Source organism: Colletotrichum graminicola, assembly GCF_000149035.1.
Source record: "Colletotrichum graminicola M1.001 genomic scaffold supercont1.15, whole genome shotgun sequence".
In the NCBI taxonomy this organism is placed as follows: Eukaryota; Fungi; Ascomycota; class Sordariomycetes; order Glomerellales; family Glomerellaceae; genus Colletotrichum; species Colletotrichum graminicola.
Genome location: NW_007361019.1, coordinates 447,735 through 473,133, shown reverse-complemented (window position 1 = coordinate 473,133; position 25,399 = coordinate 447,735). Strand labels below are relative to the sequence as shown.

At 52.8% G+C, this 25,399-nt stretch overlaps 7 protein-coding genes across 7 annotated transcripts; 4 read left to right on the top strand and 3 right to left on the bottom strand.

Moving 5' to 3' along the window:
- Positions 1-3,785: 3,785 nt before the first annotated feature.
- Positions 3,786-7,437, bottom strand: GLRG_04695 (uncharacterized protein; the record flags this gene model as incomplete). Its single annotated transcript, XM_008095380.1, has 4 exons — positions 3,786-4,484; positions 4,553-5,248; positions 5,325-5,896; positions 5,952-7,437. The coding sequence occupies 4 exons, from the start codon at positions 7,435-7,437 to the stop codon at positions 3,786-3,788; spliced, it is 3,453 nt and encodes a 1,150-aa protein (XP_008093571.1).
- Positions 7,438-8,172: 735 nt separating this feature from the next.
- Positions 8,173-9,057, top strand: GLRG_04694 (uncharacterized protein; the record flags this gene model as incomplete). The annotated part of the gene is made up of 1 exon (XM_008095379.1): positions 8,173-9,057. One exon carries the CDS (start codon positions 8,173-8,175, stop codon positions 9,055-9,057), a length of 885 nt encoding a protein of 294 aa, XP_008093570.1.
- Positions 9,058-9,734: 677 nt separating this feature from the next.
- Positions 9,735-11,460, top strand: GLRG_04693 (uncharacterized protein; the record flags this gene model as incomplete). Its single annotated transcript, XM_008095378.1, has 4 exons — positions 9,735-9,958; positions 10,020-10,245; positions 10,432-10,542; positions 10,615-11,460. The coding sequence occupies 4 exons, from the start codon at positions 9,735-9,737 to the stop codon at positions 11,458-11,460; spliced, it is 1,407 nt and encodes a 468-aa protein (XP_008093569.1).
- Positions 11,461-12,175: 715 nt separating this feature from the next.
- Positions 12,176-12,391, bottom strand: GLRG_04692 (uncharacterized protein; the record flags this gene model as incomplete). The annotated part of the gene is made up of 1 exon (XM_008095377.1): positions 12,176-12,391. One exon carries the CDS (start codon positions 12,389-12,391, stop codon positions 12,176-12,178), a length of 216 nt encoding a protein of 71 aa, XP_008093568.1.
- Positions 12,392-12,424: 33 nt separating this feature from the next.
- On the top strand, positions 12,425-16,100 carry GLRG_04691 (uncharacterized protein; the record flags this gene model as incomplete). Its single annotated transcript, XM_008095376.1, has 3 exons — positions 12,425-12,989; positions 13,089-15,760; positions 15,819-16,100. The coding sequence occupies 3 exons, from the start codon at positions 12,425-12,427 to the stop codon at positions 16,098-16,100; spliced, it is 3,519 nt and encodes a 1,172-aa protein (XP_008093567.1).
- A 647-nt stretch (positions 16,101-16,747) lies between these two features.
- On the top strand, positions 16,748-17,908 carry GLRG_04690 (uncharacterized protein; the record flags this gene model as incomplete). The annotated part of the gene is made up of 2 exons (XM_008095375.1): positions 16,748-16,997; positions 17,106-17,908. The coding sequence occupies 2 exons, from the start codon at positions 16,748-16,750 to the stop codon at positions 17,906-17,908; spliced, it is 1,053 nt and encodes a 350-aa protein (XP_008093566.1).
- A 3,497-nt stretch (positions 17,909-21,405) lies between these two features.
- GLRG_04689 (uncharacterized protein) lies at positions 21,406-22,912 on the bottom strand (the record flags this gene model as incomplete). Its single annotated transcript, XM_008095374.1, has 2 exons — positions 21,406-22,567; positions 22,638-22,912. The coding sequence occupies 2 exons, from the start codon at positions 22,910-22,912 to the stop codon at positions 21,406-21,408; spliced, it is 1,437 nt and encodes a 478-aa protein (XP_008093565.1).
- Positions 22,913-25,399: the final 2,487 nt, after the last annotated feature.

Sequence of the window (25,399 nt, the reverse complement as noted above, 5' to 3'; positions counted from 1 at the left end):
ATCGCGGGAGAGAAAAGCATGGCCATCTTTCTTTCGTGCGGATTCCCATGATCTAGAAGCTCTCCCTGGTTCCCCGAATGCTCCACATACCCATGCTACGGCCCCGACGGGGCAACTCCTGAGGGGCCCGGATCAGAGAAAACGATTCCTAGGGCGCAAAGCTTTGCGGCTGTTCATCCTTCGACCCCTGAGCCCAGCCATCTTCTACGCGTATGCCAAGGCTCGTCTCTTGTCTGCCATGCGTCTGTAGACTGTCGTTCGACACGAGATCGGCTAGCCATGCATTCAACGGCCCTTACGCTCCCTCACCAAAGGTGTTTCGACTCACTCGCCGCCGGCATCTTGCCGCGGAGGAGCCGGTTGGTCGCAGATTCCTTTCGAGAGCACCTTGCACGATCGAACGCCGAGATACGTCCATACTCAGTCAGATGCGGGGGATCATGTCGTAAATACGGGCGTATCCGCGCCTGACTCTCGATCGCCTCTGATTAGCGGCACGAATATAAGGGTCAGCTTCAAGGCAACGGCCCAGCGATGCATGCCATCTCGCGGGTCCTTCCATCATGCTAATCTCTCCCAAAACGCCCCGAAACCCGAACCTCATGCGCTGCGAATTGCTCCCTGGACGCCTCCAAGAGCCTGATCTTGAGCCTCAGGTCATCCCTTGCCTCGGCAATGTCACAGCTCTGGCTCATTGTCTCAGTGTCACCTAGCTGAGCGATCGATCGAGAAGACACGGCCGATCTGCTCCTCAAGGTCACCGGACGCACACACACGTCAACCGCGGCCAACCTTGCCAACCTTGGCAGCACAGACCGGGGGCACCCAACCTCGCCTTCTCTCTTAACATCCTTTCCTATATGTTAGCTGAAGATAATGTTGGAAAAAGCAATTCTCCCACTCAACGATTGGATACACCCTCTGTCATCGCCCACATACAGAATCCCCAGGTGCGTAGCACCCCTGTTGAACAACAAGGGTAATGAACACCCTCCAAAAAGACTCGTCTATTCTCAACATCTGTGCGCTGTTGGCGCCCCCTCCTTGGATTCCACTTTGGAGTTGCATATGCCAATGCCATGATAGGATCCCGAGTTGCTGATTCACTCATCCATTTCCTGCCGGGTTTCTTGGTCCCGTTGCCCCGCCTAGCTGGGTTCACGGGATTCCTTTGCTTGGCGCTTTTCGCTTTTGGTAGGGGCAGTTATGTTGCTGGAACAAGTTGTCCGGTGCGTCTGACTAGAGTCAAACTTGTTTTGAGGGGATATCTCACACGTCGTCTCAACCGGTGGGTCCAAGGGGGCCCGATCCCCACCACGGGAGGAAATATATCACTCACTTACCAAGGTAGTATTCGAGGGCGCCCTGTCGCGTGCTGGGCGTCTTTGGCGTCTGGGCTTGCATTAGACGTGGTATTGTCGCCCTAGTCGCCCTAGTTCTGTAAGTCACGGACCAGACAAACCACCCTAGTTCAAGCAGGACACACCGGCTATACAAGAAATAAAAAATAAAACACGGAGTACAAAAGGTTCAATGAAGATTGGAACTCAATATCATTGTGCGACGCATCGCAGATCAGACATGCACATTTGCACAGTACGTACGAAGAGCCACGTCACTATCATTGTGTCCCTGGGCGGGACAGCCTTGCAGATGCGCCCATGTACGAAGAGTCACATAATATTACCCTACATGCCCGTCATTCTTCCGCGCATATGCAAAACTGCGGATATTCACGGAAAGAATAAAAATAAGTTGGATGAGCCGATCATTAGGCAAAGGCTAGTGCCGCCCGTGTTACAGAACGAGAATGCCATCATGGTTTTCTCATTCAGTACTTTGCGCGTAAGCCCGAAAGAGGAAGTCTGCTGACTTCTCATGGTCCACCTCCCTGCTTTAAAGGGATTAGAGTGACAGGCCGACAGGGCATGGAACGACGAATAAGCAACTAGACTTTGTGTCCCCATGAGCGGTGTAACCAATCGCCATCGCGAAAGTTTCCAGAAAAGCAATGTTCACGTCGCAAGCGGTGAGCAGAGTAAATCCTACATTGCCAACTCGCACCACGGTACTACCCCCAAGGTGACTGTTGACATCACCAGAGGACCTAGGTCGTTGAAAGGGGTGATGAATGGCTAGCGCACCGTGGTTATTCACAACTATACGTACGTAGTAATGAAGAATAGAAGCTATCGAGGGTTGCCTGATTGAAAAGTAAGATACGTGACCTAGTTGACCACGAGTGGGTGAGTTTATCGGCGAGAGCTGGCGATGCCCGGCATCGCAACAGTAACATCGACTACACGCCACCATACGACAGTGTATCCAAAAACATCCCTACTTTCGAGGACGCATAATACCCGAGCGTCAACATCTTAATTCCAGGGAGTGTGCTTCCAATGGTGTCAGCAGTCAGCCATCTCTAGTATTGTGGAAATCCGTAAAATGTATTAGGTGTAGTAACTGACCATCAATTACATCAGGAGACGAGCAGATACTCTCGGTTTTTGTTTTTTATCAACCCCCTTTCTCTAGACCCTGTAAAACACATCAAGATTAGGTCACTTATGCGCCCTAATGCCCTGAAAGACCTTCACCGCTTCACTCTGTCCGGATCGTTCCGCCGGTGTTTCCTGGTTTTTTTGTTTTTTTTTTTCTTTTCTCCTCACACATAGACAATTCGCCTCCTAGACCGGTCCATGCGGGTGTTCCCTTCCCTTCAGGCCGCGTCGAGAATTAATGGCTGAAGATCAGCGTCACAACTACTACGTACCGATGACCTGAGCAAGACTAATCGTGAGGCGAGAAGCTGGAATATGCAAGAAGAAATTACTTCCCCAGAACAAGCACAGGGAGACCCCTGATACAAGGAGCTAACTTTACCTCAAACATGATCCTCTCCGACATCGCTCCTACAATCGTATTTGAGGCGTTCGTGCATTTTTCGCTTCATCTCATGATTGTTATCGTGGGATTTGAAATATTGGGCTCAGTGCCCATTACACCTGAATATTTCACCCTGGAGACGACTACTAGTGCCGTCTTAGGCTGTTGTCTTCCACCAAGTCCAAACCAATGCCACGCTCGGGAACTTTCATATCACCTCTTGTCAGCCTGGAAGCCTCGAACTTGGGCCAGAGAAACACTTTGATCCAGCTACGCGTAATCTATGGGAAGAATGACTAGACATACTGGATAATGGGCTATCGGATGTGGAAAGGCTGTTCCGGGAGACCGGTTACATAGAAATCCGTAGTATTGCCTCAACACACAACAAAGAGCGAGGATAGAGATATCCCCCCCCCCCCCCCCCCCCCCCCCCAATTAATTGTGACTTATGTAATACAGAATAGCGCTGTTTACTCATCAGATTATCAAACCAAAATTATAATCGCCAAAGGGGGTTACAACTCCAGGCTCCAAGAGGGTTGAGATATTCGTTCAGTGAGCTCCCCTTAGCGTACCCATCGAGCATGGTTTAGACGACTCCACTATCAGTTCAGAAACCTGGGAATCGATACCAAGCTTCAAAAAGAACTGAACTACAAATCACGAGAAACTGTTGAAGCAGAAGTTCGAGGGGCTTCTGGGAGAGCTGAAAAGGCCCAGCTGTCGAGTGCCCAGGCCCATGCTTGCAAAGTGCAGCCGAAGCCACAAGCCGTCGTCTGAGAACCTGCAAGAAGGATTTCCCTAGTGAAAGGTACTTATGAAATAAACATGTCTTCTTCTGCTACGTAAGTGTAATTACATATTAACACACTGATATTCCCTTTTCCGCGTGTATCCTAATGCTCGATAAGATTCGAGCAAAGCTTCATGATGCAGGCGAGCTTGGTTTCGTATTCACCCTCGCCCTCGAGAATTCGGATTGCTGGTTGGAACCTGTTCCAAACTTTGATGAACTGCCCGTTGTCCATTTTGCCGATTCTGTTGAATGCCGTCTTGAGAACATTATGCTGAGCGATCTTCTCGACATCCCCTCGCTGCACGAGTTCGGGACCCGCAATGTAGTCTTTTCCCTGCTGGATTTTGGCTGTAACAATGGCCAATTCACTCGTCTTGAAGCAGTACGTGATCATTGCGGCCAGCTCAGCAGCGAGAGCCGTGGCGATGCTGGAACCCGTCGACTCTTTGCTCGACGCCATCTTGTCGGCAAGGTATGCCGACAGGTTGGCTCCGCCGCTCGTGTTGACATTGACTCCAGGGAAAATGAAATCGTTGTCCTTCCCGGCATGACCGTAAGCACTTCCGTCATCGTGAGCGGCGCCGATCAAGAAGAACCTCGATCGTCTGAAGGCGGAAGGATAATGCTTGGTTTCAGAAATCTGGTCTGACGACGAGCAGAACATGAGAACGTTCCGACTGCATGCCTTTTCCAGCACCGAATCCAAAAGTTGCTTCTCTTTGCTTCCCTCCGGTGGCACTGGCATAGTCCACGACATGGAGATGATGGTTGCTTTCTTTTCCAAGGCAGCTTCGATGGCCTGTATCAAAGTCGATTAATAGTGCATCAAGAAGTGGCCAGGAGCCTGATTGACCCATGATGACTTACCGAAGCTGCAGAGACTGCATCAATCGTACACTGCCCCTTGTTTGGACTGATGTGTGTTTTGAGTCGGATCGAGTATACGCTGGCCATGGGGCACACTTTCCAAATCATTCTCGCCATCTCGGTACCATGGCCCCTTGCTGAGCTGTAATACTGCCCAGCACCTGCATCTCGATAGTCGAATGTCTTGCCCTCAATGATACGGCCTGAAAAGCCCGAATCGCAGCTGTCAACGCCATCGTCGATGAGCGCAACAACAACGTCCTTGCTCAAGCTCTGAAGGACCGTCAGAAGGTGGGCATCGGTGTTGGAGTCTGGATTCAACAATCCACGGGATAAATCGACTGTCTCCTTCCAAAACAGATCCATGCAACCAGCGAATCGTTCTACGCAGTTGAGCCACTCGTGCTCGGTAACAGGGTTGGTCGTTCCGACTGTTTTGGATAGACTGCCGGAGGAGACAGGCATTTCGGTTCCCTTTTTACCCTCCCTCGGGAAAACAATGATCTTGCCCTCTTTGGGCGGCTCATTCCTAGTTAAACCCATTTTCTTCTCTGACAGAGTCTCTGAAGATTGTGAGTCGTTCGGGTCCAGTAGTTTGGGCAGAATGCCGGCATTGCGGCTTTCATTGGCATTTCTATTCAGACGAACTTTGAATTCGTCGACGTTTTTCTGGACCCATTCCCTTGTTTCGTATAGCTAGAATACCCAGTTAGCATCGTTCAAAAGAACATCAAATTGAACGATGGTAGTAAAAAGCGAGGGTAACACTTACATCTGAATGTGCAGGAACATTGAGATTGACGACTTCAAGTTTCGGCAGCTGCGGTAACCCTTCAAGCTCGCTCCATGCCCGCAGGATTGCATTGTTGCCGCTCCACTTGAGCGTCACCTCGCGAAGGCCGTTGTTGGTTCTGGGCAAGACACTCTCGTGAGAAGTGTCAGAATCCACGGCTTCGGCTTTGCTGCTGATCTGGCAAATCACCCGAGGATCCAAATCGGTCTTTTGCCAGTCGAGATGTTCGACCACGATTTTCTCCAGCGAATTCTGGATTGCCTCATCGCTGTGTGGAATCTTGCCACTGTCATCTACTTCCACCTTGAGAATTCGTCGCACACCTTTGTTGTAAAGCCAGTCAAAGAAAAACTCCATGTCCTGCCGGCCTAGAGCCCGAGGCTTCGGAGCCCTTCTGCCGGTGCGTTCTACGGACACGATAGGGAACCTCACGTACATCAGTACTTCGTCAAATTGAATGCCACTGCGGGTATCTTTTCCAAAGCGCTCCAGAAAGACATGGTCTTGGATCTCCGATGGAAGCCCCTCGTAGTCGAAGCAAATCTGTATGTCTGTTGCCGCACTGTCAATAGGAAGATCCAAGGCACAGGGGCATGTTTACCCTACCGTTTTGAATATCATTTCCATAGAGAAACGATGTAGCCATCTTTATACTTCTGGTCCGCATGTAGTGAAGCTTCAACATCCTGAGAACTTTGACAGAATTGGTTGCCAAAACTTTTGGGTCGGGCTTCTTGGATGCTCTTCTAGACGAAGACTTCTTCTTCTCCTTCTTGTCCATATCCGCAGTATCAGATCTGTGTGTTCCGACTCTCTTCAATGGCGTGTTTGGCGCAGGGTCAGCCGCAATCAAGCTGAATTGAAGCTTGCCTGTCTCGTCAAGACGTTCTTTTGGGTCTCTGAACTGTATTGAACGAGAGCCGTCTCGTTCCGTTATCTTCTCTTGCTGATGTTTCTCCTCTCTTGCGTTTCGCTCTTGTTGTTCTCGTCCCTCCTTTTCCCTGAGTTCCTGTAGCCGTCTTTCAGTCTCGTCCAGCTTCGGGTCGAGATATTGCTTGGGGTTTTCTCGGTCCAGCCCGATCCTTTTGGGTCCGCGATCACGGTCTCCGCCAATCTGGGTTTTCGCTTCTTTCGGAGGAAGCAACCCTGATTTGGGCGGTTCCTTTTCTCTGTGTGCCAAACTGGAGCCTTTTGGTTTCGTATCCGCCTTCTCATTTTCTGTTTCGCGCATCTTCGTGGCTCTCTCCTTATCGAGAAGGTCGAGGTAGGCCTTCTCTGTCCTCTTGTGCTCACCATAGACGGAATATTCAACTGGGGTCTGTCTCCCTTCCTCTTTTCTTGCATATTTGTGATCCAAGAAGGTCTCGATAGGCCGAGAAGTTCCAGACAACTTCTGCTCCTGAACAATTTCGCTATCCCTTTCGAGTAGAAGTCTGATAATCTCCACTCGCTCATCGGTACACTGTTCGTACTGGACAGCATAGTGAAAAGGCGTTCGGTGCGAGCCATCCGTGAGGTCCAAAACAGTCGGGCTTGCGTTCCTGACCAGATTTAGAAGGACCTTGTTATTGAGGTCCTTTTCGAATGCCAATGTCAGACATGTTTTCAGAGACTCCCCCTTTCCGCACGTTCGTTTGAGAACATCGTCAATACATGCCGGGTCCTTGCAACTATCCAATACGTAATTGACTAATTTCCAAGTGAATCTTTTGCGGTTAATTGCGCGGTATAGGGGTGTTTGGTCATCCTCATCAGTGATTCTCAACAAGTACGAGTGGCTTTTGACGAGCCTTTCGAACAGTGGCCTGATATCCAATGCATTTAGCGAGTTCTCGTCCGCTCTTCTGTGCACCAGATCGATGATTCTGTGAAAAAACGTCTCACCACTCTGACTGACGTTCTTCACCACGGCGGAATGGTCATCTAAGAATCTCTCAACGGTTTCTTCGGTTGCTTGGCCGTTGAATTTCGTCTTCATGTCGACAATGGCTTGTCTGGTTCCATTCTTGTTGTCGTCCTCCTCCTCCTCGTCCGACTCCTCATCCTCTTCGTCGTCCTCCTGCCCTCGGTCTCTGTACTTTGTTTCAGGCATGATGGGGTTCTTGTGCAGGGAAGTAGAAAGGGATCTTGATAAAAAAAAAGTGCAGCAAGATTAGGTTTTCTTCGATCAGGAATTCTGATTCAATCAGGGCTTGTAGATTTCGCACAAGTTCGAATCGAGTTGCTGTTGCGACTTGAGGGTGCAAAATGTGTAAAGCTTCAATGATCGAAATCTACGGACGACGCGAACACTGCGTTCTATGAGGCATGAGATGCCCTTACCCTGGCTGAGTACCATTTCTTGGGCCCCTAGCCTCGTCTGGAAATATGTATTTTGCCAAGACCTAAAGTACACGAATGTTTATAGAGCGCATATATGGCAGCCTGATCCTGAAGGCTAGCTGCAAATATCGAATCTGACATGCATGAAATGCACTAGCGAAGCAGGCTGGCGGCCGAATTTCCTAATTAATAGCCACAGCCTTTGGCACCAAAGGTCATGTTACCCCCCGGTATGCAACACCGCTGGGGTCGTACCCAGCCCAATCCAAACCGCAGTGTAGGCTGTGTAAAATTGTCCTGGTTCAGACCCTTTGCTTGTTCAAACGAGATTTCCTATTCAAGGTCATAAACGAGAGATCTGGGCCATTCTTTCTGCGGTTGCAAGGGCATGTTTCCTTCCTTCTTACAGACGCCAAGAGACATTTCCGCACCAACTTGAACACTTTGACATCGTTACTAATTACGGCTTCTATCTATCCATTGGGAAATAATTCCAACATCCAATATGTCCGTCTCTGATACCGACAGCGCAAATGGTCTTGAGCAAGGAAACAACGTTCAAGTTTTCGACGTTGGCATGTTCGAGGGCGGCAGTGAAGGCAGCGGATTCCACATCAAAAACAACCCTCAAGACCCTTATCAACGCTCGGAAGTCATTCAACGGACTGGCCACGGCGTTGACATCAGGTGTGCGCTCATCGACGCCGTTCACGGGGCCATGTCTGCGGAAAGTGATTTCTGGGCGACTCTCTTGGTCTTTCAGTTTCGTTTCGATCCCCAAAAGAGAGCGCGTCGTGTTTCTGGGGCGACGATCGAGCTACGGTTTGACGTTTCTGACGCAAAGCACGGCTTCCCAGAAGTTGAAGCAGTGTCCTTCGATGGGAACTACAGCTTTTTGCCTAGTAAGCAATCCGAGACCATGACTAAAGGCGGGGAGGGAGGTGTCGGTGCCAATTTCGCGGCGGAAATCAATGCTTCAGCCAAATGGGAAAAGACCATCGCCAGAGAGACGACAGATGCGACGACCATCAATGGCGGCAAGCTCGTTGTCAACAACATGCCGCCTAATCGAATCGCAAAATGGACTCTGCTGGAGAACAAGACGCTCAAAACGGGAGTTCCCGCTTCCATCCGGGTCGCTGTGAGGGTAAAAAGGAGAGATGAGGCCATTTTCACCTGCATTCCGAAGTTGGAGTGCAAAGCCGATGTGTGGACGTCAATGGGATCTTTTTTTAATAGAGTCCCTGAAGACGATCCGCTGTACCTCAAGCCGACCATGAAACCTACGAACAATCTCATGGACTACGACACCGAGGAGCTGGGGAGCGTTGACTTGCAGAAGCTTAGTGATGTTACTTTCACGACCATGATATTGGACGCTCAGAAATAGAGTCTAGTGGAGTGTTCTCTTGCTGTTTCACACTATATTGACCATTTAACAACCATACAGTAATGGTAAAACCTACACTCGTCAATGCTTAACCTTCAGCCCAAGCTTTGAAGCTGGCATGTGGCCGGTCAATCAGTTTTCGAGCCCTTCGTCCCGAAATTTTATATGACGTACATGTAGTGAGACTAAGGCTTCGATTCGGGCCGCTTACCCGAAGTGGTTGGGAATATCTAGGTTGCACGCATTCGATGGTCACGGGATGATTCTCATTCGCAAGCTGCCACTTGAATGTCGCAAACTAATTATATACCCTTGCGGCTGCCGCCAATGGTGGTCAGCAAATGAAACCCCTCATCATGTACCCAACGCTCAACAGAGGTTTCGTGGATGTACCGCAGCTAGCTCTACGAGAGGTCTGCGACTGGGGTTACGAGCGAGGTGACATGTAGCCCAACGTGCGGAATGGTTGTCCGATTACTATCTCCCGAGCTTCACACACCATAGCTACGAATGTCTTCAATCAGTAATTCTCACTTTGTCCGTGTCTCTAGTCATCAGATTCCGCTAGAGAATTCAATTTAACAAAATTCTGAGCCTCAGCGTACTTGACAACTTCTCCGAGCGATGAGATAGCCGTGAAAGCCGTGGACACCCCTATGGACACCCCCATAGAGCCAATGTCGGAGCCTCGCGCCGTCGCTGACAATCGCAACGATGGTGCGGACGAGATGGGCCGCATAGGGGATGACTCCGAATCCACAATCTCATCAGAATTTTCGGATAGAAACACTTCGGTGGCTTTCTCGCTGGCTTTTAGCCCCGTAACTCCTTCTTTCGAAAACGAACCCAGAGAGCTTGGCTTAAGCGCACGTGGTCGGTCCTCTGAATCTACTGATTATGAGTACGTCGGTCATGTTCGATACTTCTATGGTCCTGGTTGGCACTGACATATTAACTACCAGTGTTATCACCGTTCACGGGCTTCGTGATAATCACAGCACTATGTGGATGTCCAAGAGTGGAGTCTCGTGGCTTCAGGAGCGGTTATTTGACGGCCTATCTGTGCGACAGCTTGATTTCATATATGCAACCCATGACTCTGCGAGGGTCTTTCAACCGGATGGGATCGAAGTGGAATCTCGAGATCTTCTGCGTCAGTACGCCGAAAAGAGGCTTGACCTCCCGGATGTGAGTGCATGTCGCATTGGTCACATCGGAATATCTGAATTAAAACCTACTAAATAACGCATCGCACAGAGCGAGGTAAATCGGCCAATAATTTGGGTGTGTCATGACATTGGGGGTATCATTGTCAAGAAGGTTGGGCTTTTTGTTCACTGGTCTGCAAGGAGTTATTAACTGACAGCTGGAAAGGCCCTGGTCGAAGCTTCTCAAGCCGTCCTTCCGTCGGACTTTGAAGATGTCGAAACTTGGGAACGAATGAGAGAAGCCAGGGGTCAGATTGCGAAACTCTCTACAACGATTGTAAGACAAATATGCTTTCGTTGTGTATTATCTCGGATCTGCATCTTGACCACTAACGAATCTATGTTACAGATATTTCTTGGCTGTCCTCACAAGGCTGAGTCTATTGATGTCCTTGAAGATGAGCTGCACACCTTGATGAGTCTGCCCGGTCCGAGCATCGAAAGTGGACTCATAAGGAAAATCAAGAATATTGCCTTTCAAGTGGAAGACACTAACACTCGGTTTCTGGAAAGCAAGCTTTTGTCGCGTTTGGTGCACAGTAGTGTCTTCAACCTTGGAACCCTCCAAGATCTCAAGGCCGCCGAGGAGAAGAAACCAACGGACGATGCAGCGCTTGAAATCGATAAATCTAAACCGGATGAGAATCGGATGCAGGATGAAAACATTTCCGTCACCTCGGAAGACAAATCTTCTTTCGTCGCAGCAGACATTCCGCAACCCGACAAAGACGACTTGGCAGCCCCTGATGTTGACACCAATACGAAAGACGTCAATGAGAATGATAATGTCGAGGACCACTCTCTTGAAGAGGCAGTTAACCATGCAGACGATGCTTTTGAACCTATGGTATTTGCCTCGTTGGCTCCCAACCTCGGTATGTCAGGAACAAAAATCGACCAACACAAAGACGCCGAATCATCAAGTGTGCTGGTAACAACCAAAGAGGATTCCCACCTTCAGGGCGAGATTCCTCAGCCAGCTTTGACCGAGCTCCCCGTCCTACGCGGATCACCATTTAGCCGATACACATCATGCATGTACAGCATGTTTGAAGTTCATAGTCGATGGCGCCAGAATATCATAGACCATGCTGCACTCGTCAGAGGTGACGAAGACGTGATAGGAAGAAAGAGCTGGATAGCTATTTTCAGAGAACGGTTCGAACCGGAGCACTACGGTATGCTAATCTTTTGACTGTATCCTTTTCGTGGCTAACAAACTCACAGGTCTGAAGGCAAGCCATGACCTCAACGACGGTCAATTTGCTCTGTTATCACTAACGCCACCTACGAGACTACCAAAGATTCACAGGGATCCAGACGCACCCCAAAACCCCCCGTTCCTAGACTGGATCCTCAACCACAAAAATTTCAAAAGGTTCGATGAGACGAGGGGCCCCTTTACTTTATGTATCCAAGGCGATCAGCAAGATGCATCACGAATGGCGATGGTTTCCCAGTACCTGTTCACTTGGTACGACGCGACAACCCTTCACGGGTTCAAGGAGGGAGACAAAAACGTAGGTGCTGCGTTTTACTTTCAATTCGACAAGTCCGATAGTAGACTCAGAAGCATCAAATCCATGCTCGCTCAATTTCTCTCGGAAACGACCTGGCGCATGTGGTCGAAACCGGGAAAGGCCCCAACAGCTCGTCGAGTGTTTAAGAGCCTGGAGTACTACCGCAGCTGGTCTTTGCCTGTTCTTTTCAACCTCTTCGCAGAATGGAGAAGGTGTAAAGATGTCGAGAGCATTGTTATCGTTCTGGGCTGCTTCGACAACTGTGTGGAGGAAGAGCGCAATTGGTTCCTCTCCAAGGTGCTAGAACACCAAAGCCGCACTGATTCCAGCTACCGGCTGGTCATCAGCACAAATAGCCAGGACAGGGTATTCAACGACTCACTCCATGGATTACGAGTGATCTCCTTGGCGGATTTCCCGGGACCACTGACAGGGTACGCAATCGACGAAAAGGGCCCTGATGACAGTGGGCTTGGGCCATACCTCAAAGACGTGCTCCATAAACGTCCGGTTTTGCACCGTCTCGAGGAAAGCCTGGAGGAAACGATAGAACAATATCACAAAGAGCCGCGTCTTGGACACATAGTTCTTGACTGGCTTCGTCATTTTGGACGAGGGCTTTCGATCGCCGACATCAACATGGCTATCAATAAGCTGCGTCCCGCCACGCCACAGACTGTCTTGTCAGTCCTGATCAGTACTTTGCCGCCTGACAGACAAACGTCAGCACTCTCAATCTATCGATGGGTGAAATACGCCATCGAACCACTGACGGTCGAGTCGCTTGGCCATGCTCTAGCTGCATCGGCAGTTTCGGACACGTCAGTCCTGGACATCGACTATGACCAGCTGCTTCAAGACGTGACAAGGATGTTTTCCGGCGCCATCGTTGTAGAGGGTCGCATTCTCAAGTTCTCGCACAGCTCCTTCTACGACACAAACATACCTGATGAGTACGGTGGCGAGAACCCACCGTCGATTCACGGTTTCTTGGCCGAGACTTGCTTGAAGTACCTCATGCACCAGGAAGTGCAGCAGCGATACGCCAAGCTCTCAGTCGACAAGTACAGCGGAGATGTCCTCAAAAAGCCCCTCGCGCTGCCCGGAGATGACTTACTGGAATATGCGGTCCGATTTTGGGCTGAACACTATCGGCTTTGCGAATCTTATCAACCCACCGAGCTTGCGCTTGACTTCTTTCGAAGTACGGAAAAGAGAAACAGATGGGCCGAAGCGTATTATCTTGTGTCGAATCCCTTCACACGCATCCACCGAAGCTATGTTTCCTCTCTGCCCCTCATAGCCTCGTTGGGGCTGGAAGACGTGATGTCTCAGCAAGTTGAAGAAGAAGAACACTCGAGATGGTTTCAACAAGACGCTTGGTTGGCCATCGCAGAAGCCGCGCGAAACGGTAACGAACACATAATGCGCCAGCTTCTGGAAAAGGTTCAGCCCCAGGAGTCGGGATTGCAAGATGCGATCATCTGGGCCACATCCTCATGCAACGAAGGTGCAGTGGAGGAGATCCTGAAGAGGATTGGCTTTCTTGATGAGTTTAACTGGCCCGCATGCATCCTCTCTCGCGCCGCCGCCTCTGGTCTTGATTCTTTGCTCTCTGCTCTCATTAAAGCAGGCTGCAACATCAACAAGAGGAATGAAGACACAGATGAAACGGCTATCCATACAGCTATTGCCTGGGGACAGAAGACAGCGGTCAAACTCTTGTTGGACTCCAAAGTCGACCTGGGCGTGCGAGATAACCTGGGGAGGACTCCCTTGTTGCTATCTGCTGAGTTCGGTCAGCCCGAGATTGTGCAGATGCTTCTCGACGCAGGAGCCAGCGTCAATGATAAGGACGAAAGTGGTGTGTCGGTCATCAACACGGCCGTCTCCAACGGTGAATTTGAAGCCCTCCAGCGACTTCTAGCAGCTGGAGCAGATCCCAATGATGGAGAAAATAGCGAAGATTCATTTGAGCTTCAGCCCCCCCTGGTCTGCGCTGCGGAACACGGCAGGCTGCAGTGCATCCGAGTCCTTCTAGAACATGGAGCAGACCCCCGTGTTGATTCCAATAAAGGAACTCCGTTGTATGTTCTCTGTCACCTCTCGGGCGTCGCAGAAGGCTGCCGTCTTCTTATCGAGAGGGGTGCGGAGCCTAACCAGTTCTACACTGACAAGGAAATGCTTCTCCGCCGGGCCATGCGAACGGGAGACAAGGAAGTTATCGGCCTTCTCGTCGAAAACGGTGCTCAAGTGAATTCATCGGACACGTGGGAATACGCAGTCTTCAAGACGCCCTTGGCTTTTGCCGTCTTGTTAAACAGTCTCGAGATGGTGGAGTTCCTCATGGTAAAAGGAGCATCCGTCAACTACGTCCCCCAAGAGGCGGATTCTCCCCTGTACACCGCGGCTTACTACAGCATTGATATCAAGATCGCCGAGTTTCTCCTGGAACGAAAGGTAGACATTCATTGGCAGAATCCCAAAGGGTGGACTGCCATTCACGCTGCTTACGATTCGCCCAAGTACGTGACCCTCTTTCTCGAATCTGGCGCAGATGTCAACAAGATGAGCGATAGCGGTACGGTGTTGATGATGTCGGCAAGGTGGGACTTCCCGGATGTTTTGAGGTGTCTCCTTGCCCACCGTCCGTTACCAAATCTCGACTTGAAGTTTGACTACAACCCAGAGAGCCCCAGCTACGGCGACACCGCCCTGGTGATGGCGGTCAAGAGTGGCAGCCACGAGTGTGCGAGTCTGCTCCTCGAGGCCGGGGCGGAAGTGAATGATAAGCTCAAGGACGCCAGATTCATCCTGCAACACGCAGATCTAGATGACTCCGAAACAGCTTACAAGATGATGCGAGATTTCCTGGACCGCGGCACAAAGGCCAATCATATCGACGAAGAAAAGAACACGGCGCTCCATGGAGTCGGTTCCGTAACTCCGGTCGAGATACTGCAAACACTAGTTGATCTGGGCGCCCCGGTAGACTCTCCCAACGAACACGGGTATACGCCGTTAGGGATCGCTGTGAAAAAGGGCAACGTCGCCGCGGCGACATTTTTCATCTCCAAGGGGGCTCGGGCGGATATTTACGACACCGGCTTTGGCAGCTTCCTGCACTTGGTCTGCCAGACACAATACCCGAAGAGTGAAACCGCTTTTGAGATGTGGAAGCTTCTCATTGATGCCGGGGCCAACCCGAGCGCCGCCGGCCCAGAACCGTCCTGTGAATCACTGCTGCACGCAGTCATACGGGCGCCCTTTGATGAATGGACGCGAGCGCAAATCTTCCTACATCTCATGCGAAATGCTAATCCACCAGCCAATGTCAATGCGCCTGGCGGGCCTCAAGCATTCCCGGTGCTTGCAGCAGCCCACGCCGGGCACCCCGACATATTCGAATATCTCATCCGCCATGGCGCCGACGTCGACGTCTCCGACGGGCTCGGCCGCCGCGCTGTTCACTACCTGGCCGTATTCGAAGTGCGTAGGAAGTCTGCCATGAGAGCGGCCCGAGTTCTTGCCAAGGCCGGCGCGGACCTGCAAGCAACAGACCGCTTTGGAAGAACTTTGCTTCATTTCGCCGCCAGCATGGCTGACGAGGAGCTGATAGAGTTCATCCTGAGGAAGCTCCCCAAGGGACACGACATAAATGTACGGGACAACGACGGCTGGACGCCTCTCATGTGGGCGTGTAGAATTCCACGGCACAACCGGTTCATCCAAAGGCTTGTCAAAACGTGCGGAGCAGACATCTGGCCCCGAAGTGCCGATGGTGAATGGTCGGCGCTAAAACTCGCATGCTTGAGTGGGCAAGACGAAGATGCGAAGGACTTGCTGCAGCCCCCTGCGCATGAGAGGGAGCGTGAAGGCAAAGACGGTTCCAAGCAAGTGTGGGACTCCGGGTTCCACGACATAGCACCAGCAACGAACGATTCTACCGACTGGATGTGCGATAGCTGCTTCGCAGTAAGTCTTCATATATCAACTGCATCAGTCATGGTAACTGACAATCCTTTGACTCCAGGAAACAGTTGGGTCGCGGTACAGGTGTACTGTATGCTTTGACTATGATCTGTGTTTCAAATGCTTCGCAACTCGGAAAGACATGCACGACGAAGACCATGAGCTGAAGGAGTGCTCCCGAGGCGAATTTGTTGGCCAGGAAAATGGCGGAGTGCTCAGAGAGGGCTTGGACGCGGACAATGAGTCGAATCACAGTAATGGTGACAGGGTAGGAGGGGGCGATTCTAGTATCCGAGTCGGTACAGATACTGACGAAGATGACTTCGATTCGGAGGATGAGTAGTCCAGCTAAATATCTTGTCATGATTCTTTACTTGAAGCATTTACCTAACCTGACAAAGCCATTGTGACTCGAGCATGCGTGGGTGGCTGTCAGGAACGAATCTGGCGGGCTCATGCTTTCGTTCTCTGCCCTCGTTCCTTGTTACTTTCCGTCGCCCGACAAGACACCAAAGCAAGAGGAGGCTGAGTGGGAGAGCACGAAAACGACGGAAGGGCTTGAGGTTGAAGGAAGGGCACGAAGATCAGTGACGTTCCAGCCATCCGGGCCTGGCCCCTCTTCTGCCCGAAACGCGTGTGCCTATCGAGACTTGCTCAATGAAACCCAGGCTAGCTCGACGCAAGCGACCTAGCAGGTGCGCCCTATGGCCTTGGATCAGTATCCTTTCAAGACATTGCGGGAGACGCTTTCGGAGCGAGGAATTCGACGACATGCAGTTTGCCACATTGCATCACCGGTAAGACATGGCGCCAAGCTTGCCGAGCCCTCCCCACGCCCGATGCAGGAAACATCTACAAGGCCTTTTATCTTATAAGAGAAAAAGGCTGACTGGAAAAAATGGGGGGGTAACGCAGGGGGTCGAGTTCCGCGGTGAATTTCCACTCGAATCTAATCATCACCATCTCGAATCACCCAACAGGACCAGCATCATGAAGAGCCGATTTGCAGCCATATCGGCATCCGCCGTGCTGGCTGTCAGCGCTGCGATGGCCGACGACGCGTGGCGCGCGCCCGGTTCGGCCTTCGGATCGCCGGTGCCGCCGTTCTTCGACACCGAGACGGCCGAAGTCTTCCGGAAAGCCGTCACCGCGCCGAACGCAACGCGTTCGATCAAGTTCCAGCCTTTCGCAAATAGCGGCACAAGCACCAGCCAGCTGATGCTGGACGAGTGGACCTGGCGTGAGCATCCCTTTCCCCAAACTCCCGCCCGCGCCGGCGGCATCAGAAGCCAGCACTGGGTATCGCGTTTCGCCGTCGGCCCAGCAAGCTAACAACCCATCACCGCAGGCGTCAACGTTACCGAGCTCGCCCTGCCCCGTCTGCCCGCCAACCTCTCGACGGCCGGCATCGACAGCCCCAGCACCTTCGCAACGACGTACGACCTCTCCTGGCCCCTGGGCGGCAACATCTCGTCCGCGCTGAGGGGGTCGTCGTCGCCCTTCTGCGTCACCGGGTTCGACTACCCGTTCCCGGCCAACGTCACGGACCTGTACACGGAGGCGGACACCGGCAGCGTCGACTGCAGGCGCGTCCTCGGCGAGGACTGCTTGAACGCGCTCAACTACGACGGCAACAACCTCGACGGGGACCAGTGCGTCGTGCCGCAGTGGGGCGACATCCCCGAGTGCAATGCGACGTTCGGCGCCGCGACGCGGGCCGACCGGGCCGGACGCCCCTTCACATTCGGCGCCGCGACGGCCGACGCCAACCCCGCCTCGGCCAACAACGCCCTGAACGACGCGCCGCCGGTCCAGAGCGGGCAGGGCATGTGGACGTTCCACGGCGGGTTGCTCAGCGGCACGAACGCCGTCCGGGGGTACACGGACGCCTCGGACCGGCTGCAGGTCTTCATGTTCAACACCTGGCTGAACATCACCAACGGCCGGGTGAGCAAGCCCAACGTCCTCTGCATGCGGGTCGACACCGCGGCCGCACCCCCCGGGACGTCGGCCACTCCTTCTGCTTCTGCTTCTGCTTCTGCTTCTGCTTCTGCTTCTCCTTCTCCTGAGTCGGCCGCCCCTCCTCAGGGCCGCGCGGCTGCTGCTGTCGCGGCGGCGGTTCTTGTAACTGTAGTTGCGTTGCTCTCCTAGAAACCCGGGATGGTACTCTGAACCTGTGTTACTTGGTTACATGCTGTAGGTCGGAATACTACCTCGACCAGGCGGGGAAGCCTTTTGAGAACCTTTGAACAAGTGCACCATTGCAGAGCCGAGCCGAGCCATCATTCCAGGTGATTGATTAGATGTTGAATGCAAGCACTCTGGTGACAAAACAAGAGGGCCGGATTTTTGCTGCTGCTACTACAACAGCTGCCGCAGCAATAGATCATACAGCTTCCGATATAGTAGAAAGGCGCATTGACGAGACGCTCCGGGTATTGAATGCAAATAAAATGGTTTTTTCCCTGTTTACTTTGCCTATTTGCAGCTCTTTGAAAGGCCAGGGGCCACGAGGTCCTTGAAACCGGCACTCCTTTCTTGTCACCCAAGCGGGCAATCTGATTGGGGACGATTCCCGGTTACTGATACCGTATATCCCCTGACGGATACATAGCATGCATAGTACTACTCCTGACACAAACTTGTCTCCCACCACAAACCCTAGCCACTCACCCTATCCGTACTCCCCCCGCATGTCGTGGCATTTGTATGGCTACGGTACCAATAATGAGAAACCACGGTATCAATAATATCAGTAACCGTACACTCACTCCCCCCCCTTCGCTGCCCGACTTGTTTGAAGTCGGGGGGCTGGTTTGTTGGGGCCGTCTGCATTCAGACAGACGCCTGAAGATTTGCAATCTCGATGCGCGCGCGGCGTATACCGAAAGGGGGGCATCCGAGAAAGGGAAAAAAAGAAAAAAAAAGAAAAACGGTTCTCCTCCCGCCGTCGGTCATAATCCGACGACTAGTCCGCCAGTGTTTGCTCTTGGACGGGAAATTTGGAAACCGGGATTCCCCACTCGCGTGTACGGATATTGTCAGGAAACATTTCGCGGCAACCCTGCCGCTCGAACACCTACCAAAGTGCGTCAGTCTTCCAGGGGGGAGGGAGGGCGAGTATCATGTGCCTCGATATCTCGAGGTGCACTTGGGCGAGCGAGCCCCAATACCATACATCAAAGGGTGGGGGGGCATGGTTTCCTCGTCGGGCCTATTTCGCAAAATGAATCAACCCATTAGCCTAATCGGCACCGCTGCAATACGTAGTGTAGTACTCCGTACCATACCGGTAGTCTCTCTGGACCCATGCGACTTTTTCGACATGCCCCCACGATTCGGTTCGACCAAGCTAGGTTTCAGGCGGCGCGCCACATCGCGCCCTCAGGCCAGGCTGGGTCCCGTGTGGCGATTTCAGCCGCCGTCCCTCTTGGCAACGGTGCCGGGAGTGGGTGGGTCTCCGGGTCTCCGGGAGAAGCAGCCACCGAACCCTCCGGCGACCGGCAGGCCGGAATGCGTAGTCTCCCCTCCGGAGCTCAGAACGACGACAGAAAACGGGCGCTTTCCGTCCCATCGCTTTGGGCCTCTGTTGCAAGCGTCGCGCCGTCCGGCCTCCACATCCTCCTCCTCCTCCTCTTCCTCCTCCTCTTCCGGGGGGAAACGGGGGGAAACGGGGGGTCACCAGCTACCGGGAGTGTCCGATCTCGTGAAACCCCAAGTCGAGATTTTGTCTTCGTCTCAATTCTTTCAACCCTCTCAAGACCGTGTCGTTTGGAAAGGGAAGGGGGACCTAGGTCGTCAAAAAGATTGGAATCGGCGCACACCGAGTCGCAGGCCGCACAAGTCTCAGCACACAAGTCAGCCAGCATCGCGGGAGAGGACGGGGAATGCGTTGTGGCTGTGCAGGGAATGGACAGGGGTGGTGGGAGGGATAGGACCCCACAGATTAAAAAAGAAGATTAAGCGTCAATAAAGCAACCTGGGATCTGGCACGCTTTAACATGACTCCCTTCCGCCCCCTGGTCAATATTAACCAACAACCAAACTATGTTGCCCCCCCCCATGTCACCTACCAGATGGGGCAAACCTCGCTAAGAAGAAAAGAAGGACGAAGATGGGAGAACTTCCGTCCCAACACTTTGGCAATTCCCCTCTCATGGTAATAATAATGAACAACATATTGTATCGTCTCTCTTGTGTGTCTCTTGACATGATCGTTCTCGCAGACTCTCAGTATCCATCCGCACACTACGGATACCAGCACACACACATATCCGTACGTATGCAGGGGGTACGTACCATTTCCCTCATACCGTCGCATTCAGTACGACACACACACACACACACTCACTCACACACTCACTCACTCACACATTTACTCAACTCACATCCGTCCAAACTCCGGGGGCAGTCGGTCACCCTCTTTAAAAAGAAAAAAAGAGGTGCCTGAAACGCGTCTCAACTCTGGATCTATTCCATCTCACTCCACAAAAGGAAGGGCTATCCATCCATCTATCGAAATACCATGCATCTTTTTAACCTAAGCCCCCCCTTGTCTTTCCCCTTTCCACCCACCCACACACACACACACACCCCCTGGACTGGGGAAAGGAGGCTTCCGCGTTTCGCTCGCAGCAGCCCTCCCCCTCTCTCGGTCATCAAGCGGTCGCCAAGCCGGCGTCTCTCACTCCATGGAACCAAATACCTACCCTACACCTGCGGTATTACGGGCGCAACACACCTGCGGTTCCCAGCTTAGTCATTCAGGCAACCCAAAACTCTGCGCCTAGCTAGCGTCTCCACGCGGTCGGGCCGCATGAGTGAGACACTCACTCGCACGCTGATCAGACGCCGCAAGCCCGCTGCCATGGCCACCCACCCACACCGAGTGAGCAAGCATTCCCTGTCCCCGAATAATCGGCGTTGGAGGGACCGGGAGGGAGGGCGCAAAGGGCGCAGGAGGGACAGACGAGCCAACCTGTTCGTCGAACCTTGAGAGTTCTGTCACCTGTCGGTTAGAACTCTCCCGCCCACACACGCACCCCCAAGCTAAACGTCACGACATGTCAAATCAATAGCAATGAACCGGGCAATGAAGGAAAAGAGTAAAAGAAATCTGTGCAACTCTCTACTGGAATTGTGCCTTCCAATCCTTTCCAAGTCATGCGGCGTATCCTCAACTAACGGGCGGGTAAAAAAAACAACTCCCTCTAAATGTACAGAAAGGCGGATCGTGAAGATTTTGTCGTGGTGGTCGAGTGTAAGAGGGGGGTGGGGGGTGGGGTAACATTAGAACAATAATATAGAGGGGGTGGAGTTTTTGCCAAATGGTGTCGTTGATGCGTCTGTGGTATCGAAGCCCGGCGCTGGTTTCCAATCGTCGGACAAAAAAACGAGGCCACAACGAAGACAACCTATCCACGCCAGACCGCATTACCCTTCCCATCCAACAACCTCCTACCAGTTTCATCAACAATCCAAAGAAAAACAAGAGCACCAAGTGGGTCACTCTGGATGGCCAACCCCGGGGATAACCCAAAAGAAACCCGTCTGTCGTCCTGGTAAAACGGCCCAAGTTCCCAAGTCCCGTATCCTGTGGCTCGCGTGGCAAAATCCTAATCCTCGGTTGTCGTCGGAGTGGAGAGAGCCTATGAGAGCTGCTGGGTGCAGGTCTGGAGCTGGGCGTCGCAGTCGGCAGTGGATCCCGTCAGTTTTCCGCGGTTGATGGCATCGAAGCATCCGTTCCGTTGAATGTCGCAGGCACGCTGGACCGCTGCGGCCTTGTTCACGAATGTGTTGCCATTGACGGCGAAGGGTCGGCTGCTATCGCCAGAGTTCGTGACCGCCGGGGCCTGAATTCCGCCGATGGCGTTCGCCGTCGCGCCTCCCTTGCCGCCGGTTCCAGAGTTTCCGTTGGTAGCCGAATTACTGGCGCTTCCCCCCGCCTGGGTCTTAGTGTTAGCATTTCCAGTCTGGGCTCCTGATCCAGTGCCTGTTTTCCCGGGGAATTGGTTAGATGTGCCAGGGAATCCTCCAGTGCTTGCTCCGTTCTGTTGCTTACCACCTTGTTTGTTGCCGCTGCCGCTGTTGTTAGCGCTGTTGTTGCCACCGTCGTTGCCGCCACCACCACCGTCGTTGTTGCCACCGTTGTCGGCGTTGCCGCTGTTGACGGCGGCGTTTTTGCCGCCGTTGCCGCCGTTGCCTCCGTTGCCTCCGTTGCCTCCGTTGCCTCCGTTGCCTCCGTTGCCTCCGTTGCCTCCGTTGCCTCCGACAGTGAACTTGTTGCAGTCATCCTGGGCACCACGCTGGGCGACGGGCATCAGGACGGGCTGATGGTTGGAAGCACTGGACATGGTGCAGACACGGTAGTTTCCGGCCGGGAGACCACCAGTAACAGTGGCTTGGAGGTTGCCTTTTCCGTCACCGGCGTCATCGATACCCTTGAAGAAGACGAACTGCTTGGGGTCCAGAGCGTTCTGCGGGGTCAAGGAGTTACCCATGTCCTGGATGGTGACGTGGACGTGACCAATGATGTTTCCGGCGCCGTTGGTGTCCTGGGGAGCCGAGTAGTAGGTGGACTGGGCGTCGGTGAAGGAGCCGGCCTGCAGGTTGTTGACCTTGAGCTGGACATTGAACTGCTGGTTGGCCTGGAGGTTGCCGCCGGGAGGGGGGTTCTTGATAATGGTAGAGACCATGTTGTTCTGGGAGGGGATCTTGCCCATGACGACACCGTTGCAAGAACCCGCAGTCTTCTGCTCACCGTTGGTGAGCTGCTGGCCGGTACAGAAGTTGATGAAGTTGGCTTGGTCACTAGGCAGCTCGGTTAGTGTTTTGTTCTTCTTCTTCCTCTGGTGCACTGGATGGAGTCCTGTTCGCTTACACCGCGGAGTTGGCTTGTCCCTGCTTGGGCGTTCCGGCCTGCTGGGAACCCTTCTGAACGTTGTTCGGGTTCAGGCAGAGCTGGTTGTTTCCACCATTGTTCTTGTTGTTGTTGTTGTTGTTGTTGTTGTTGTTGTTGTTGTTGTTGTTGTTGTTTCCACCTTTGTTCTGGCGCTTAGCCAACGCGGCGCTCAAAGGAGAGTCGAGGAAGGTGACGGAGGCCTCGGCGACGACGGCCATGCCCGCAAGGGCGGCAATCAAGTTCTGAATCTGCATCTTGTCTTTTGAATCTTTGATGAATCGGATGTTGTCGGCCGAGTCGCTTTCAATAAAGTACCAGGAGTTGACGTTTGAAAGGGGTTGGTTCCAGACCAAAAAAAAAAAAAGGCGAAGAGGATGAAATGAACGGTCACAACACCTGAGGATAGCAAGCTGGAAAGAGAAAAGAATGAATGAATGTGAAGGCACACTCCCAGCGTGAGGCAACAGGTTAATTGGAAATAAAAGGTTGGTGAGAAAGGAATGGTCGAGACTGAGCTTGGAGTGAGAATAAGAAGGGAAGAGACGAGACAAATATGCATTCCGTGCCAAGCTTTAAAGTCCCAGATGCGCAGGGTTGTGGTACCGGTTCAGACAGGGGTTTCGGTCTTGGCATTAAAACTGACAGGGGGGCTATCGTCTCCACGAGTCCAAAACACGGCGCAGGGGACATGGAAGGGGAGACGAGGGTTGACAGGAGCAGTAGTGTCTGGTGTGTATCCGTCCTGCACAGCACGTAGTGTAGGCGTGGCTCAAACTGACGGCAAGGGTGGGTGGGTGTGTGAGCACATTAGCGTTGCTCAGAATCCGACCCCCGTGTGCGGACAATGGCAGGCCCGCTTTGGAGGAGAGAGACGTGGGAGTGCATGACCGGGGGGTGGGAAGGAACACACGCTTGAGACCGTACACACGAGAACATGCGTAGAAAACGAGTAGCATCTGTCTGTCTGATGAGATGAGATGGCTTGCGACAGTTAGCTGGTGAGGCAAGACGTGCCTCTGGCGGAGACGGAAGAAGAAGGAATTGAAATCAGATACTTTTACAGGGGTCTTTCAGCGCACAACCGGGTGCGTTCAACCTACGGTCCGAACAGGGGTAAAGGTTGGCGCGTGGACAATGGCCGTCGATGACGGACAGAAACCGACCGTCTCAACCAGATGGCAGGTGGGTAGGTGATGTTAGCCAAGTTGAGTCGAACAGGGCGATTCGGCCAACGTCAGTGTGGCCGTCTCTTTCTCTCTCTCTCCGTCTGTCTGTCTCTCTCTCTCTCTCTCTCTCTCTCTCTTCGTCCAATCTCTGATGCATGGGACAGGCAGGGGGGTAGGGAGGAAGAGAAAGAGAAGGAAAAAAAGGAACCCGAGTATCTATTGGCAGGGGTGGGAAGGAAGGAGTAGGGATTAGGTGTTGGAGAAAGTGCTGTCAAGAACCCCCCCCCCCCCCCATCCGGTTCCTGGCCCTGCCGTCACAGGGTCCGATGCGGCTCCTGTCGTCGCAGAATGGGGTCATGTAGTCCCCACATGGGCCCCGGCGCGGCTTAGCGAGCCAATGGGAGGCCTTCGTCTCACGCACATCATGCAAATAGCGTTTCGCCGGACGTGTCGATGAAGCGAAACGAGACGCACTGGACGACATTTTGGGTCTTCCCCGTCTTGTTAAGCGCGGGTCCTCCTAACCTTTCGTCGCCTCTCGTGCGCCGTTATCCGTACACAGGCTGAGAGATGCCTCCCCTGCTCCATCGCAATCTCTCTCCCAGATGCACTTTGCTCCTCGATGCCTGTATCAGTGTGGAGTGACCGCCCCTTTCGCGGGCCGTCTTTGGTTGACAGAGCCTGTAAGATGCTGAGGAATCATCGTAGACGAGTTTGCCATTGTGCCGTTGTGCCGCAGCCCCCAGTTGAGAGAGAGAGAGAGGAACACCTAGTATACGGAGCACTGCAGACTAGATTCGGTCGACACCTGAGTCGCCATCACTTTAGCACCTCATGCTGGCCATTTTTTTGCGATTGTCAATGATTTGCCTCGGAACGCCCGGCTTCACGTCGGATTCTGGGGCCGACACCCACATCGTCATCTTCGTCGACGGTTGGGCGTTTCCATCCTTCTGTCTTGGTGATTGGTGACGCCGCCTCACCATCTCCGAACCGCGCTGTGCTTCCGGCCTTGTCCTCTCTGCGGATACCGGCGACACCAGAGCGGTCTCAGGCCTGATCGGGAGAAAGCGGCAAAGGAATGATTGGCGCCGATCCGTCCAGACGGGCAAGGCATGCCGTGCTAGCGAGCGCAACGGCCGGCTAGCCGCACCGTTATCCTAACACCAGCCGTCATGTCACATTGATATCTGTAGCGCTCGACTAAATTCGGTGGGCGCACTGCAACAACGCATTACCGTCTCCACCATGTACAGATAGGTACTGTTCCACAAAACGAAGAAGAAAAACCCATTCTCTATGGATTCCATCCTGCAGATAAGGACGTGACCGTGCGGTGTGTGTATTGGCTTCTCGTCTGCACTGGGGTCGGTTAGCTCATTTGGCTTGACCGGGCATGCATGGTAGTTCCGTACGGCGGGATTCGATGTAAAGGATTCTGTGATAGGTAATTAGCCTGCAAGCTTGGAACAATGACGGCTCCAAGCATCCAGTAAAACCTAATCTCTCAAACGACAACTTCGGATGACGGTAAGGCCCTTGGTACCCCCGGGGCCCCCTTGAGACGGAGACGTC